We start from the raw sequence: 15,000 nt of genomic DNA on the forward strand, positions 1-15,000 counted from the left end.
TAAACTTTATTAAACAGACATCGAGCTTAAATACCAGGACTTGCAAGCATGGAACATCAAAAATTCAACAAAATTAAACATGAGCTATCAGGTTTATACAGGTTGGTTCATTAACAGTGCAGGGAAGAGAGAATGATAAGGTAAAAAGCAAAACTGTTACAGTGTACGAGCGTGTTTGAGACACGTATGATATATAACATGAAGGAATCAGGTTTGTATGGGCCTAGTTAGAGAAAATACAAATTAATTAAAAAAGATTTGATTTGTTCCTACATGAATACAAACTCCTATCCTTTAATAGGAACCATCCTTGGGAGGGAAGAAGTTCCTATGACCAAATTGGCTTTCATACTATCATTGTCAAAGAACTTTGGTCCTGTGCTGGAGCAAAAGTGATGACTCCTGTGAACCTACTCACAACCTGGGAAAATGAAGATGAGGCAGGTGTTAGGCTAGGTCCCTATCAGAAACTGGCAGACAGTCATAGAAAATGTTTATCTGTGTGGGGATATGTTCTCAGAATGTGTAGTTATTATGAAAATGGGTTGTATACATTTGGCCATCCTTCTGCCTGACTGAGAGGATGGAGGAAAAAATTCTAAACAAAACTTACTTGGATGAAAAGTTGCTCGATCTTGTGGCTCCTTATGTCTTGCAACCAATCCACTAAATAATGGAGTGTCTGTTATATCCCCAAGAAGGAAAAAGAGAAGAGATAGAAGGGCCAGTCGATTTACAGTCAGGCTTTCGTCTTCGCAGTATAATATTCAAACAAAGTTTTGGATCCTCGCAATTAGGACTGCTGTACATAGCCCGATGTTTACAAATCACCCATGCTTTTTTTGCGTCTGGCCTTCACTCCGTTTCCAACCCAGCACAATGTAGTAATGAAAAACAAACAAATATACATGACAACTTTATAGCTAACACTTATAAACTATTTCCTGATAAACCCTTTGCATAGAAATTCTAATATTGAAAATTATTTTTAAAAATTCAAAAATACAGTACGTTTCAGTAATATTTGATATGTAATATCAAAAGTGTGATGAAAATATAAATTTGCATTGCAATTCTAAGTATGCAAGCTCTCCCTCTCTCTATAAAAAAAATAAAGATTTTGAAATTGGATTATCATTAAAGTATTTCATTATCATGTGCTTGAAGTAAGCGAGTGGTATCCAGTAAGAGTGGGGCTGACACAAAGATGTGTAATGTCACCATGGTTGTTCAATTTGTTTGTTGATGGAGTGGTGAGAGAGGTGAATGCTCGAGTGCTTGGTTGAGGATTGAAACTGATAGACGAAAGTGATCATAAATGGGAGGTAAATTAGCTGTTGTTTGCGGATGATACTTCTACTGGTTGCAGACTCGGAAGAGAAGCTTGGTCGATTAGTGACAGAGTTTGGGAGGGTATGTGAGAGAAGGAAGTTGAAAGTTAATGTGGGTAAGAGTAAGGTTATGAAATGCACGAGAAGGGAGGGTAGTGTGAGGTTGAATGTCATGTTAAATGGAGAGTTTCTTGAGGAAGTAGATCAGTTTAAGTACTTGGGGTCTGTTGTTGCAGCAAATGGAGGAGTGGAAGCAGATGTATGTCAGAATGTGAATGAGGGATGTAAAATGTTGGGGGCAGTGAATGGAGTGGTAAATAATAGAGGGCTAGGCATGAATGTAAAGAGAGTTCTGTATGAGAGAGTGATTGTACCAACTGAGCTGCATGAATTGGAGTTGTGTGGAATGAAAGTGACAGAGACAGAAATTGAATGAGTTTGAGATGAAGTGTCTGAGGAGTATTGGTGATGTATCTCAATTAGATAGGGTTAGGAATGAAGTAGTGAGGGTGAGAATGGGTGTAAGAAATAATTTAGCATCTAGAGTAGATATGAATATGTTGAGGTGGTTTGGCCATGTTGATAGAATGCATAGTGGCTGTCTGCTAAAGAAGGTGATGAATGCAAGAGTTGATGAGAGAAGAACAAGAGGAAGGCCAAGGTTTGGGTGGATGGATGGAATGAAGAAAGCTCTGGGTGATAGGAGGATAGATGTGAGAGAGGTAAGAGAGCGAGCTAGAAATAGGAATGAATGGCGAGCGATTGCGACGCAGTTCCGGTAGGCCCTGCTGCTTCCTCCGGTCACCTTGGTGACTGCGGAGGTAGCAGCAGTAGGGGATTCAGTGTATGAAACTTCATTTGTGGTGGATAATGAGGGAGAGTGGGCTGTGGCACCCTAGCAGTACCAGCCAAGCTCGGCTGAATCCCTCGTCAAGCTGAGAGGAGCGGAGAGAGGAAAGGTTGCCTTTTGTTCTTTTGTTTGATGTTGGCTACCCCCCAAAGTAGGGGGAAGTGCCTTGGTAAATAGAAGAGAATGCTTGAATAATTTTCTGTTACAAGAATTATTTCAATGAATAAAAATAAGGAAATTAGAATTTATATAAAATTTATGATAATCGGTAACTTCCTTATTTGTTACAAAAAAATTTGTACTTTTTAAGGACTACCATCATTTGGTGATATGAAATTTTGATTTTTTAGTTTGAAGCACCATGGTCAAATAGGAAATTAAATTTCCCTTTAGTGGCAGCCGTTTCAGTTAGCTCATTAATCAATCAAAGCTATAAAACCTTTTTATTCTGACCACTGATTTAGACCGCAGTTTTTTTCACATATTAAAAAGGAATGGAAAGTACAGCAGAACATATTTTATGTTCTTAGCCTAAGCTATGTTTAGAGAGATTTCTTTTAAAATAAAGTTTAAATTTTTCTGTTAGGATATAAAAGACGGAGGAAAAGTCTTATAAAACAAACAAATTGATGTAAACTTTAAGGGGAGCAAAGCTAACAACAGAATAGGCCAGTTACAGGAAAGAATACACGTTTTATGCAGTAAATTCATCTATATAAAATTTGCTTTCAATTAAATTCATCATTATCATCATCATCATCATTTCATCCTACGCCTATTGATTTAAAGGGCTTGGTTAGATTTTGTCAGTTGTCTCTAACTTGAGCTTTTGTTCAATACTTCTCCATTCATCATCTCCTATCATGCTTCATAGTCCTCAGCCATGTAGGCCTGAGTCTTCCAACTCTTCTAGTGCCTTGTGGAGGCCAGTTAAATGTTTGGTGAATTAATCTCTCTTGGGGAGTCCAAAGAGCATGACCAAACCCTCTCCATCTACCCCACCTCCACATGATCTCATCAAAATAGGGCACTCGAGTAATCTCTCTCACAGTTTCGTTTCTGATCCTGTCCTGTCATTTAACTCCCAATATTCTTCTGAGGGCTTTGTTCTTAAATCTACAAAATTTGTTGGATATTGTTTCATTGTCACACCATAACTCATATCTATACTATAACACTGATATGGCTAAACTAATATAGAGCCTGATCAATAAATGTAATTTCCAAATTTCACTTACCCTAGCCATTATCTGATTTGCTTTCTTAAGTCTTTCATTAAACTCTAATTCTAAAGAACCTGTATTAGCGATTATAGTTCCTAAATATTTAAAGGATTCTACCTCATTAATCCCCTCTTCTTCCAATGATATTTCATCTCACATTGCATTTTCCATTCACATCATCTCTGTCTTTCTTCTATTTATTTTGAGCACAAACTCCTGTGATATTTCATGCATTCTGGTAAGCAAGCATTCCAAATCCTGTGGTGTTCTGTCAATAAGGACAGCACACTCTAAGTTACCTAATTTCCTATTACCAATCCAGTACAATCCTTCTCCACCATCCCCAACTGTTCTACTTATTACAAAATCAAGGAGGAGGATAAACAACATAGGTGACAATACATTTCCCTCGAGTACTCCGCTGTTCACTGGAAATTCATTTGATCGGATTCCACTTACATTAACTTTGCACTTGCTATGTTCACGAACAGACTTAATCAAATTTACGTATTTAAGAGGAACTCCATAATAACTCAGGACTCTCCACAAAATGGCCAGTGCACACTATCAAAGGCTTTTTCATAGGCCACAAACGCCAACTAAAGTTGATTTCTATACTCTACATATTGCTGTGCAACAAATATTAAAATTAAAATTTGGTCAGTACAACTTGTACCCTTTCTAAATCCTGCTTGTTCATCTCTCAGCTTTACATCAATCTTTCTCTCTTAGTCTCTTAGAATAAGCATACAGTACTATATATTGTATTCTAATGACAACTTATCTAAGTGTGATGCCTCTGTAATTACTGCAATCAATAAATTACTGAGAAAAGATAATAAGGAATAAGGATAATAGCCAATAAGATAGGATATTCAGTAGAAAATCGCAGCAGCGGACACTGTTACTATAGACTAAAAACAGATAACTGGAGTAGCATTCAGTTGGCAAAGATCCCCATAAGAAGTAAATAGTGCTGAGATCTTTTTACTTATTTGCTCTACATTTACTTATATAAAAGTAATAAAACCATTTTTACTCTATTCATTATTCGTATACTGTATCTTCAATATAAATAGCCTACTCAAGGAATAATTCTATATAAATGAAATCAACTTTTTCCTATGTAAGCCCAATCTCAGACCATGTAAACACACTCATATGATCTTGCCATCTCCAAGCAACCACTCTCAATGATATGCCCACATATAAATAAGCAGTATTCTTAACAGTGTACTTTATATGTAAAGATGATATTATTACTGATGTTGCTTTACTTACTGTAGTCTTAGAAATTCAAAATGTACAAAATAAAGCCGTTTCAATATCATGTTTCTCCTATATATGACGTCCAAAATGAAAACACAACGACCGAACCAACAAATGATGAACGAACGCATAATAGAGCCCAACTAAGAACAAGTAAACATTGTCAGCTGATTCAAGCTACCACTATTAAGGATATGCACACATATTTCTAAACATATTCAAACTATCTTATGATTAATAACAGAGGTTTCATACTGTGTGCTGGAAACTATAAGTACCATTAGTTGTCACTTGGAAGTATAAATGCATTCCTTTGTTTGTTCATTCATTGTGATTGGTGATGAAACGTAAAAAAAAAAAAAAAAATGTTTTCCCTTTTGGGCATCTAAGCAAATATCATCATCAGCTCTTCCTACGCTTATTGACGCAAAGAGCCTCGTCAGATTGCCAGTTGTCTCTATCTTGAGCTTTTAAATCAATATTTCTCCACTCATCATCCCTTACTTCATGCTTCATAGTCCTCAGCCATTTAGGCCTGGGTCTTCAAACTCTTCTAGTGCCTTGTGGAGCCCAGTTGAAAGATTGGTGAACTAATCTCTCTTGGGGAGTGCAAAGAGCATGCCCGAACCATCTCCAACGACCCCTCACTATACAGTAATCTCATCTACAAATGGCACTCTAATCTCTTATAGTTTCATTTCTAAGCCTGTCCTGCCATTTGATATTTCATGCATTCTCGTAAGCAAGCTTTGCAAATCCTGTGATGTTCTGCTAATAAGGACAGCGTCATCAACATATTCTAGGTCAGCTAATTTCCTGTTCCCAATTCAGTCCAATCCTTCTCCACCATCCCCAACTGTTCTATGCATTACGAAATCCATGAGGAAGATAAACAACATAGGTGACAACACATTCCCTTTGAGTATTCAGCTGTTCACTGAAAATGCATTTGATAGGACTCCACTAAAATTAACTTTGCACTTGCTATGCTCATGAAAAGACTTGATCTTGGAGAACTGGCGTGCAGGGATCTAGCGAGCAGAGGTCCAGCAAATAGTACTATCCCGGAAGATAACCGTTAGGCTCTTGCACGAGATGTTCTAGTGAAGTCTTCAGGTTTGTCTTGGGTGCACTGGGGAGCATAGAACTCTTAAGCCTCTTGCCATACTAGAAGATGAATGTGCACCCTCAGATGAAGGCGAGAGTAGGGTTGATCGTACATGTGAATGAGAGCACATGCAAGGAGGAAATTGCACTCGTAAAAGAGACTTTAAGCGTAAAGTCTGATGATGCTGGTGAGAAGAACTATCCACTGAAGACTGAGCTCTTGAAGATGATCTTGCGCACAAAAAGACCTTACCTGAGGATCGAGGACGAGCACGCACAATAGTAGAAGGTATGCAAACTGATAAGAGTGCCCACACAAACATGTGCATGCCATAGCACTCAGAATATCTCTCTTGTCCTTGTGAAGGGAGTCAAGGTGATTCCTGGTAGAGCACTGTCTCTCCCATGGGGAGAGAAACAGTAGGAATCATGCGGATGCAACTCCTAGTGATCGGTCTTTTTTAAATTCTTTGTCCATAGGCGGAAAAGAAGAATGCTGAACTTCTATTGCAACAGGGAATGGGAATGTGTGATGAGATGAGGACGAGGCAGAATTTCTCTAAGGGTCATTCAGGCAATAATGACGCTCCAACAGGGATGAAATCGCAGGAACTACAAAAAAAGCCTGCATAACCAGGTGTTACATCCTTAGCACCTTTCTGAAAATGAGAAGACACTCTGTGCAGAAAACCTTTCTAAGACAGTGTCCATTGATTTCTAAGGAATGCTAACCTCCTTAGGAATACGTATTCATAGTCCTAACCCGGCCAAACAAGCGAAAAAATAAGTAACAAGCAGGAATGCTGTCTAATACGAACAAGAATATATGAGTAGGTTTTACAGAAAACTTACACAGCTACAGTTATTGGGAAAACACTACAACTCTGTCCTTCCAATTAAATACCCCTTGCCACTAATAATTAAAGTACACAAATATCTAGAAGAAAAAGCAAAAGATTAAAACAGCTAGCCGAGGACACCTGAGTACACCTGTATTATCTCGTGGCTAAAAACAAAGTGAGGGCTTAGTGGCCCATTAGGTGAGGGGCCTTTGATGCCACCCAGTCGTTACATCATTAAAGAATTAACACTTGTATCCAGCGTTTGCTGCAAACGTACACCTACCAAAAGGACAAGAATTTGTATTTGTGTAGGAAAAAACTGGTAATATCTAGCCAGTTGATTTTTCAAGTAAAAACTTACCTGTAATTTTTCTGATGCCTGACCAAGAGATAAACCTTCTTCTTTACATGCCACAACTGCCTGTTGAAGAGACCCTTCATTGGGTCTTTTAGAACGGAAAATTCTGGCAATACAAGAGGTAGGCATTTTTCCTTCACGTACAAGTTGCTCTTTTAGTCGAAATACAGTAGTTTTTGGTATCTGTGAATCAATGAAAGATTACTGTACTTTGATGTTTTTAGCCTACATGTAGCTAAAATAAATTATAATCAGCTAATAAAATATAAAGTAACAGACAAGGCATATATAACGGATTTTGAGCGAAGCGAAAAATCTATTTTTGGGTGAGATAGCCATGCCATCCTGATGGAAGGTTCCTAATAGTAGCTTCCAAGGGATATATGAACTACAGGGATATTCCCAGAGAATTTACGTTTAGGTCTCCAGAATTCTAACTCCTGGCGCGAACATCCTTAAAATTTTCTTAAGGATATCGCATAAATCAGGGGACGTATATCTTGATACGACACATAGCAATCTTCACCCCGAATAGCGTTTTTGCCTCGAGGGGGAAGAGTGGCAATTTTGGAAGGGGAGCCGTTATCAAGGTTACCCTACTTCCCATACTACTATTGAGTATCAAGATGGCGCCATATTCAAGATGGCGGTCATTCCTTGTAGGATTGAGCATGGTGCTACACATATAGTAGTTTCGGGAGGGATTCTGCGAAGGCCTTTTCTATAGAAAAGGAGGGTGGGTCTATCAGGACGACATGGCTCTCTCACCCAAAAATAGATTTTTCGCTTCGCTCAAAATCCATTTTTTGGGCTCAAGCCATGTCATCCTGATGGAAGTTTACCAGAGAATCACTAGAAAGTACTGTATCTGTGGATTTTCATCAGGGCCTTAACCTTGGGACAATTTTTCTATGGTCATCTGGACCTTTGAGACAAATGACGTTACCGTTATCCGTCATTACCGCTAATCATAGACGATGTTAGTGCTTCCTGCCCCCTACAGGGAAGAGTCATACTAGACAGTAGAAAAGGGGCCTCGAGGTTAGTGTCTATTGTATGAACAAACATAAGTATCCACCAGATATACAAACGGTCTCACTGTTTGTATATATTGTCGGAACAATATCAGTGCAACTATATCCATTGTTTATAAGCATACAATGATATGAGGTTTACTTAAACAAATAAGTAAAAGAACTTTGGCAAGTTTAATGTGAAAATTGCAGGGTGAGAAAGGACGCAATTACATTCTCATAGACATTTATTTCAAATAAATTACTAAATGGAATAACGAGTGAAACGAATGTAACATGTTAAAGGAATTATACATGCAACGTATACAGAAAATATCTTTCCTTCCCTTTCATGACTGCCACTCTAAAACTGAAAAATTTTGATAATTTTTTCCAATATAAATTCTGTAAATGTTGTATACTATCAACACTGTGTACTACGTACACACGGCACAAGTGTTATCTGTATAATTCCACACCTGAGATTTTGAACAGACTTAGTGTCACCATGGTGACACTCACTTAAAAGGTATCACACTGGAAGTGTCAACACCTTTTCACCCTAATTGATAGTCCCAATCAATTAACTGTTCATCGCAGCACTAGACGACAGGTTTTAATACACTACCTGCCGCCATGGACTTGCTTAGTGTAGTTTGTAGAACACTCTGGATGGCTTCCATCCAGTATATGAGCGAAGACGCTCAAAGTCCATATACAGAAAAAAGTTCAGTGATGAAGAAATTTTCCTCGGATCATGACCTGCGGGTGTACTGTCTGGATCTGCTCTACGAATGAAGTAGGTGAGCTTCGCCCTCAGTTGTTTTAGGGATAAGTTTTATCCTGAGGTTTCTCCTTTGAAGAGCTGTCCTCCCCTGAAGTCTGAAGTTCTACGAAGATAGACCTTTAGACACTCTACTGGACACAGAGAGACATCTTCCTTCAGAGGGCAGATTTTCCAGGGACCCCATCTTTTAGTGGGTAGCTCGTTCTTGGCGAGAAAGCTTGGATCAGGAAAGAGATTCAGTTCTCCCACTTCTGTGAACTGAATGTGGCCCTCGTTTCTTGATAGGGCTACTATTTCACTAACTCTAGCCCCTGAGGCTATAGCGAACAGGAAAATAACTTTCTGGGTTAGATCCTTGAGAGAACAATTTTCATTGTTCACAGATGAGGCATAATGTAGGACCTTGTCCAAAGACCATGAGATGGGCTTCGGAGGAGCTGCAGGCCTAAGTCTAGTGCATGCCTTCGGGATCTTATTAAAGATTTCATTCGTCAGATCCACCTGAAAGGCATATAGAAGAGGTCTAGTCAAGGCTGACTTAAACGTAGTTATCATGTTAGCTGCCAGACCTTGATTATGAAGGTGGATAAAGAAGGACAGACAGAAGTTTATTGAAATTTCTTTTGGTCCTTTTGCTTCAACAGAAGCAACCCAATTTTTCCAAGACGATTCATATTGTCTTCTAGTTGACTTAGACTTGTATTCTTCTAGGAAGTCTATATTACCTTCTGAGATCCCAAATCTTTTCTTAACCGCTAGGGCGAGAAAATCATGAAATAAAGGGTTTGGGCTCTCTGTGATGAATCAAAGACAATTAACTTCTGAACCCTCTGAGATAGTGCTGGGTTCAGTACAAGGGCCAGCCTCAGCCTCAGTTCCCTCACTAGAGGGAACCAGTTGCTCTTGGACTATTTGGGAGCCACTAGAGCTGCCTTTCCTTGGAAGGATCTCAGCGTGTTGAAGACCTTCAGCAGGAGATTGGATGGAAGGAACAGGAATTTCCGGGTCCATCCGTTCCACACTAGAGACATGGTGTCTGTTATTGCCTCTAGAGGGTCCTCATATGGGGCTACATATCGAGGTAGTTTCTTGATGACACTCGTCACGAAGTGGTCGATCTGCAGTTCCGGGACTTTTTCCAATCTGGAAGAGAATGGGTCTGCCTCTGTGGACCATTCTGACTCTATCGGTTTGAGCCTGAGTAGGGCATCCACTGTCACATTGCGGATCATTTGTACGTGAACTGCTGATAGGGGCCATCTCTTTAGGTAAGGGATGGCTAACATCACCTAGATTATATGGGACGATCTCGAGCCTTGTCGGTTCAGACATCTCACTATCACTTTGCTGTCCCAGATCAGCCTAAGGAGGCCTGATCTGCGTGGAGAGAGTTTCCTCAACATCAACAGGACTGCCATGGCTTCCAAAAAGTAGATGAGAAGGGCCTTGAGTAGAGATGACCAAGTCCCTTGGGCTTTCCTCGGATGGGAGTGAACTCCACATTCTTCCGTCGAGGCATCCATGCGGATGATCTTCAATAGTCGAGGTAGTTGCAAGGGCACGGTCCTCAATTGACTTTTGGCCTTCGACCATGGGTTGAGAAGCGATCAAGTTAAGACTGATATCGGTCATTTAAGATCTCTTCGAGCATTTGATGCGTATCTTCTCCAGACTCTTGACGCATCTTTCAGCTGTGCTCTTAGCACTGGGTCTCTCACTGCTGCGAACTGGAGAGAGTTCAGTACTCTTTCCTGTTAGCGTTTTGAAATCCTGACGGATTACCGTAGTCTCTTGACCGACCCTGCGATCACCTTCTACATCCCTAAGGGAAAGGAGAGACAGTGTGACCTCATGTTCCAATGGTTTTCCAGCCATTGAAACCTTTGAGCTGGAGAGAGTCGAGACTTCTTGAAGTTGATTTTGCATCCCCGATGTTCCAGGAACTGGGCTACTTCTTTGGATGCTCGCAGACCAGCCGCTTCGGGTGCTGCCCGCACCAGCCATGCGTCCAGGTACATTGTTACCTGAACAGTTTCTAGGCATGGTTATTGCAAGACTGCATCCACCAATTTCGTGAAGATACTTGGGACTGTGTTTAGTCCGAAGAGTATGGCTCTTAGGACATACTTTATCTTCTGTAACTTGAATCCTAGGTAGGAGGAGAGGGGGCGACTGACTAGAAGCTGCCAATAGGCACCTGTCAGGTCTATCAAGACTATGAATGCCACTTTTTGTAATGGGGTCCTTATGTGTAGAAGGATTAACATCCTGAACTTGCTGTTTCTTTTGAACTTGTTGAGTGGCGACAAGTCCAGAATGACTCTGAGTTTTCTTGAGGCCTTCTTGGGAACACAAAACAGCCTTCCCTGGAATTCGATGGACTTTACTTTCCTTATCACCTGTATGCTCTTGAGCTATAGGGTATACTCTTCTAATATGGGGTTGGAGTGTTGGAAGAGTTGAGGAAATGATGGTGGAGGAATGTCTAGTTTCCATCCTAGTTCAATCTTGATTAGGCCTTGGGCCCAAGGATCGAAGGTCCAACGATCCTATTGGAACCTCCCTCCTACCAGAAGCGTCTTTTTGCTTCGACTGAACAGAAGGTTTACCTCCTCGACCCCCTGCCTGGGGCACAGCGGTCATAGAAACTGTGGGATGTTGTTGAACAGACCGAGGAAAAAGTCTAGACTTTTTCGTCTTCCTTTTAGGTTGGGGACCCACATCCTGGGAAGAATTCCTCTTTGAAGAGATGCCCCACTTCTGGAGAAGGTTCCTATTCTCCGTGGTGGCTTTTTTGATTACCTCTTAGACTAGCTCGTTTGGAAAGAGGTCTTTATCCCAGATGTTGGAAGATATCAGCTTCCTGGGTTCATGTTTCACTGTTTCAGCAGCGAACATGAACTCCCTACAGGCTCTCCTAGCCTTCATAAAGGCATATAGCTCTTTTACTAAGGTGGCCATATGCATTTTGGCCAAGACAATGAGCATGTCAGGGGTACTTCAATGGGCTGAACACATCTCTATGCAGTTTTGTAGGGATAAGGAGGCCGCAAGTCTCTCCTTTGTCTCTTGTTCCTTGCACAAGAGAAACTCAGAAAGTTTAGGGAGATTCTCGCTAAACTGTCGTCCAGCGATGTCCGTGTCTAGTTTCCCTACTGAAAAGGTTAAGTGGACTTCCTTCCAATCCTTCTCCTGCATGGGCAAGGCTAGTGACAGAGGCTAGTGCAGGACATGGTTTTCCTGCCTACACTGCCTTGGCAACAGATTTAAATGCCTTCCATGTAAAGGGGAATGCTATTGAAGCAGGAGAAAGAAAGGTTGTGTGTCTCTTACTCAGTGCGAACACTTTCGACACCGAGTAACCCGCCTTTCTCAGGCTACTTGACAAGATAGCCTGTGCCTTATCATGGTCGAGAACCATGACTTCCTTCGGTTCCGTTTCTTTTTCTGATGTTGGTTCATGCTTCAGTCGAATGAAGCAATCAGTGAAAGCGTTAAAGCTTGGCCAAAACTGGATTTCGTCTAAAGGAACAGCTCCCATCTTCTCTGAGATGTAGAGTTTGCCGTCTAAAATTGGCATAAGCTCCACGTACCTCCAGGGATTGGTTTTGGAGCATGTCGGGAGGTCTTGGTCTCTGGGTCGCTTGAATGACCCTCGGGAGGCGATGAGTGGAGCTTCACGGAGCTCTATCTTGAGTGGAGCTTCCTTTGTTTCGCCTTGTTTGCGAAAGTTTTCCATTAGACCCGTAAGATGGGCCAGTAACTGGTCCATTTTGTCTAATAGAGGGGTAGAAGGTGAAGACATCGAGGTTAACGGCTCCAGGGCCGGCACAGACGGAAGCAATTCCGACACGACATCGTCATCTTCTTACAGGGGTGCCTTCCTGCCCTCCGTCCCGAAGGCAATCTGGACGCAGGGAGATGCGAATCGTGTCTGGGGCACCACTATTTCACTACTTGCATTAGGGAACAGTAAGCTATGCATCCTATCGTTAGGTAGGTATGGTCCCAGAGAGATCTTCTGGAACCCTCTTACCCATTTGCGTAGTTTCTTACGTGCCGCATCCCTAGACTCCATTGACTTGGGATTATCAAAACCTTCGGACAGTAATGTCCGACAGATATTGCAAACTTGGGGGTCCCAATATTGCAGGGATTCGGTAATAATATTGCAAGGGGCATGAAACCTGCATGCATTATGACCGTAAAAGTACTTACTCTTAAGATTGCAGAAGACTGCATCACATTTCATCTGGGGTTCCTCCTGTAAAGAAAGGAAAGCAGAATGAGTATACAATTGTTTATCTTACCTGGTAAGCAATATGTAATAGTCATCTTTTAATTATTATAGCTTAGGATAGTAAGCTAGAAAGGAATAGTGAGAGACACATACTTGTGTATCCCTTGCAAGCAATTGCTGTAACCTTCCCCCCAGTATTAAATATAAAGAGTTTCCTTTATCAAGGCAACTCGAACGAAAAGGGTTCTAACCCCTAGGGATAGAAAAAGTGTACACTGCCACTGGCCCTTCTAATTATTTAATACTGTGGGGTAAGGATAACTGATTTCCAATCAGAGTATTGAAGGAATTCTATTCTTTCAATATAGGTTCGGTCTCAGCAGAAGCCTGCACAAGGATACCCATGATATGTTAGAAATGAACTACTGTATAATAATACTATAGTTTTCTGTTTGCAGTATATACTATATTGCAAAATACTGGCTACTGTATAATCATATACTGTAATTCAGCCAGTGTGCTGCTGGCATGGCTAGCATCTGGTGGCACGGTCCAGCCGGCATGTCGCGACTGGACTAGAAATTAGAAAAGACGCATATTTTTGTATCCTACCCAGCCAATTGCTGTGACCTTCCCTTCCAATATTAAAACCATAGAGATTCCTGATCAGGGAAGCTCAAAGATAAGGGTTCTAACCTTTAAGGATAGAAAGTGTACTACCACTGGCCCTTCTAAATTATTTAATATTGTAAGGTAAAATGTAAACTGATTTCTAATCAGAGTATTGAAGAAATTCTATTCTTTCAATATAGAATTGGTCTCAGGAAACGCCTGGGCAAGGATACCTAAGATATGTTGGAAAATAACTACTAGTATAATATATACAATAGTTTTCTATCTGCAGTATATACTATACTGCAAATATACTGACTACTGTCCGGCCGGCATACTAGTTGATAGAGAGAGGGAAAGCATGGAGTGAAGGACTGCCTTATTACTGTGCATGTTTACACTAAATAAGGATGTAAATATATAATTTACTGCCTTCACCAGAAAGAAGGTTCAAATGGAAGGGGAGAATGCATCATTCAGGCTTCCATCAAAACACAAGTACCGTTGCCGGCATATGGCCGGCAGGCTAGTACACGGCAGCAGTGGTACAGTCGGCATGCTGCTGGCTGAGTCAGTACCTGTCGGCGCCGGCCAGAATACCCCAGCAACAGGACTTGCATAGTCCAGCTGGCACATGGCCGGTAAGCTAGTACCCGGCAGCACTGGTACAGTCGGCATCCGCCGACTCAGTCAGTAACTGTTGGCACCGGCCCGTCCGGCGGCATGTACCTGGGCAACAGGACTAGTGGCCGGCAGTCCAAGGGAGGACTGAAGAACCTTGGTGACAGAAGGGACTCCCCCCCCCCCCCAGCCGTCATGGCCCCCGGCAGCCGGCAAACAGCTGTTATGTAAGAGCCCGGCCGGCCCCGCAATCCGCCGGCAAGCGGTGAGATTACAGGACGACGGCCATAGAAAAGGACAGAGAGGGGCAGGCAAAAGGGTCCTATATCAAGTGTAAAAGGTGGCGGAAATGTTGCCGCCCCCACTACACAAGGGAGAAACTCTGTTTCAGTATCGGCGCTGTCCTAGGCGGCAGAAGAATGTCTATTCTTCAACCTAGGGTCTGCCAAAATAGTGTTAGGAGGGGCCGGCAGGTTTGCCGCTCCCTCTCAACAAAAGAGAAACATCGTTTCAGTGCCGGCGCCATCCTAGGCTGTAGAAGAATATCTATTCTTCAGCCCAGGATCTACCAGCATAGGACTAGTCTTCTAAACCGGAGGGAAAAGGTGGCAACAACATACCACCACCCCAGGTGCGGTTTAAGGAGGCTTTGCCTCCTACGCCAGCGGTTATAAGCTGGCAGGGGAGTGACTACTCACCCTGCCGGCCAGGCGCCGGAAAAAGACTGAATACTCTGAGATTCTGTCA

The 15,000-nt window shown here is 41.7% G+C and overlaps 1 protein-coding gene across 2 annotated transcripts in view; it reads right to left on the minus strand.

Annotated features, from left to right (window-relative positions):
• LOC137656083 (uncharacterized) overlaps positions 1–15,000 on the minus strand; it is a 534,405-nt gene that overhangs the window by 23,201 nt on the left and 496,204 nt on the right. For both annotated transcript variants that reach the window (XM_068390261.1, XM_068390268.1), the window contains one exon: positions 6,984–7,163. In XM_068390261.1, coding sequence (XP_068246362.1) covers positions 6,984–7,163 — 180 coding nt within the window. The remainder of the gene's footprint in view (positions 1–6,983; positions 7,164–15,000) is intronic.

The sequence above is a fragment of the Palaemon carinicauda genome, chromosome 1, assembly GCF_036898095.1.
Source record: "Palaemon carinicauda isolate YSFRI2023 chromosome 1, ASM3689809v2, whole genome shotgun sequence".
In the NCBI taxonomy this organism is placed as follows: Eukaryota; Metazoa; Arthropoda; class Malacostraca; order Decapoda; family Palaemonidae; genus Palaemon; species Palaemon carinicauda.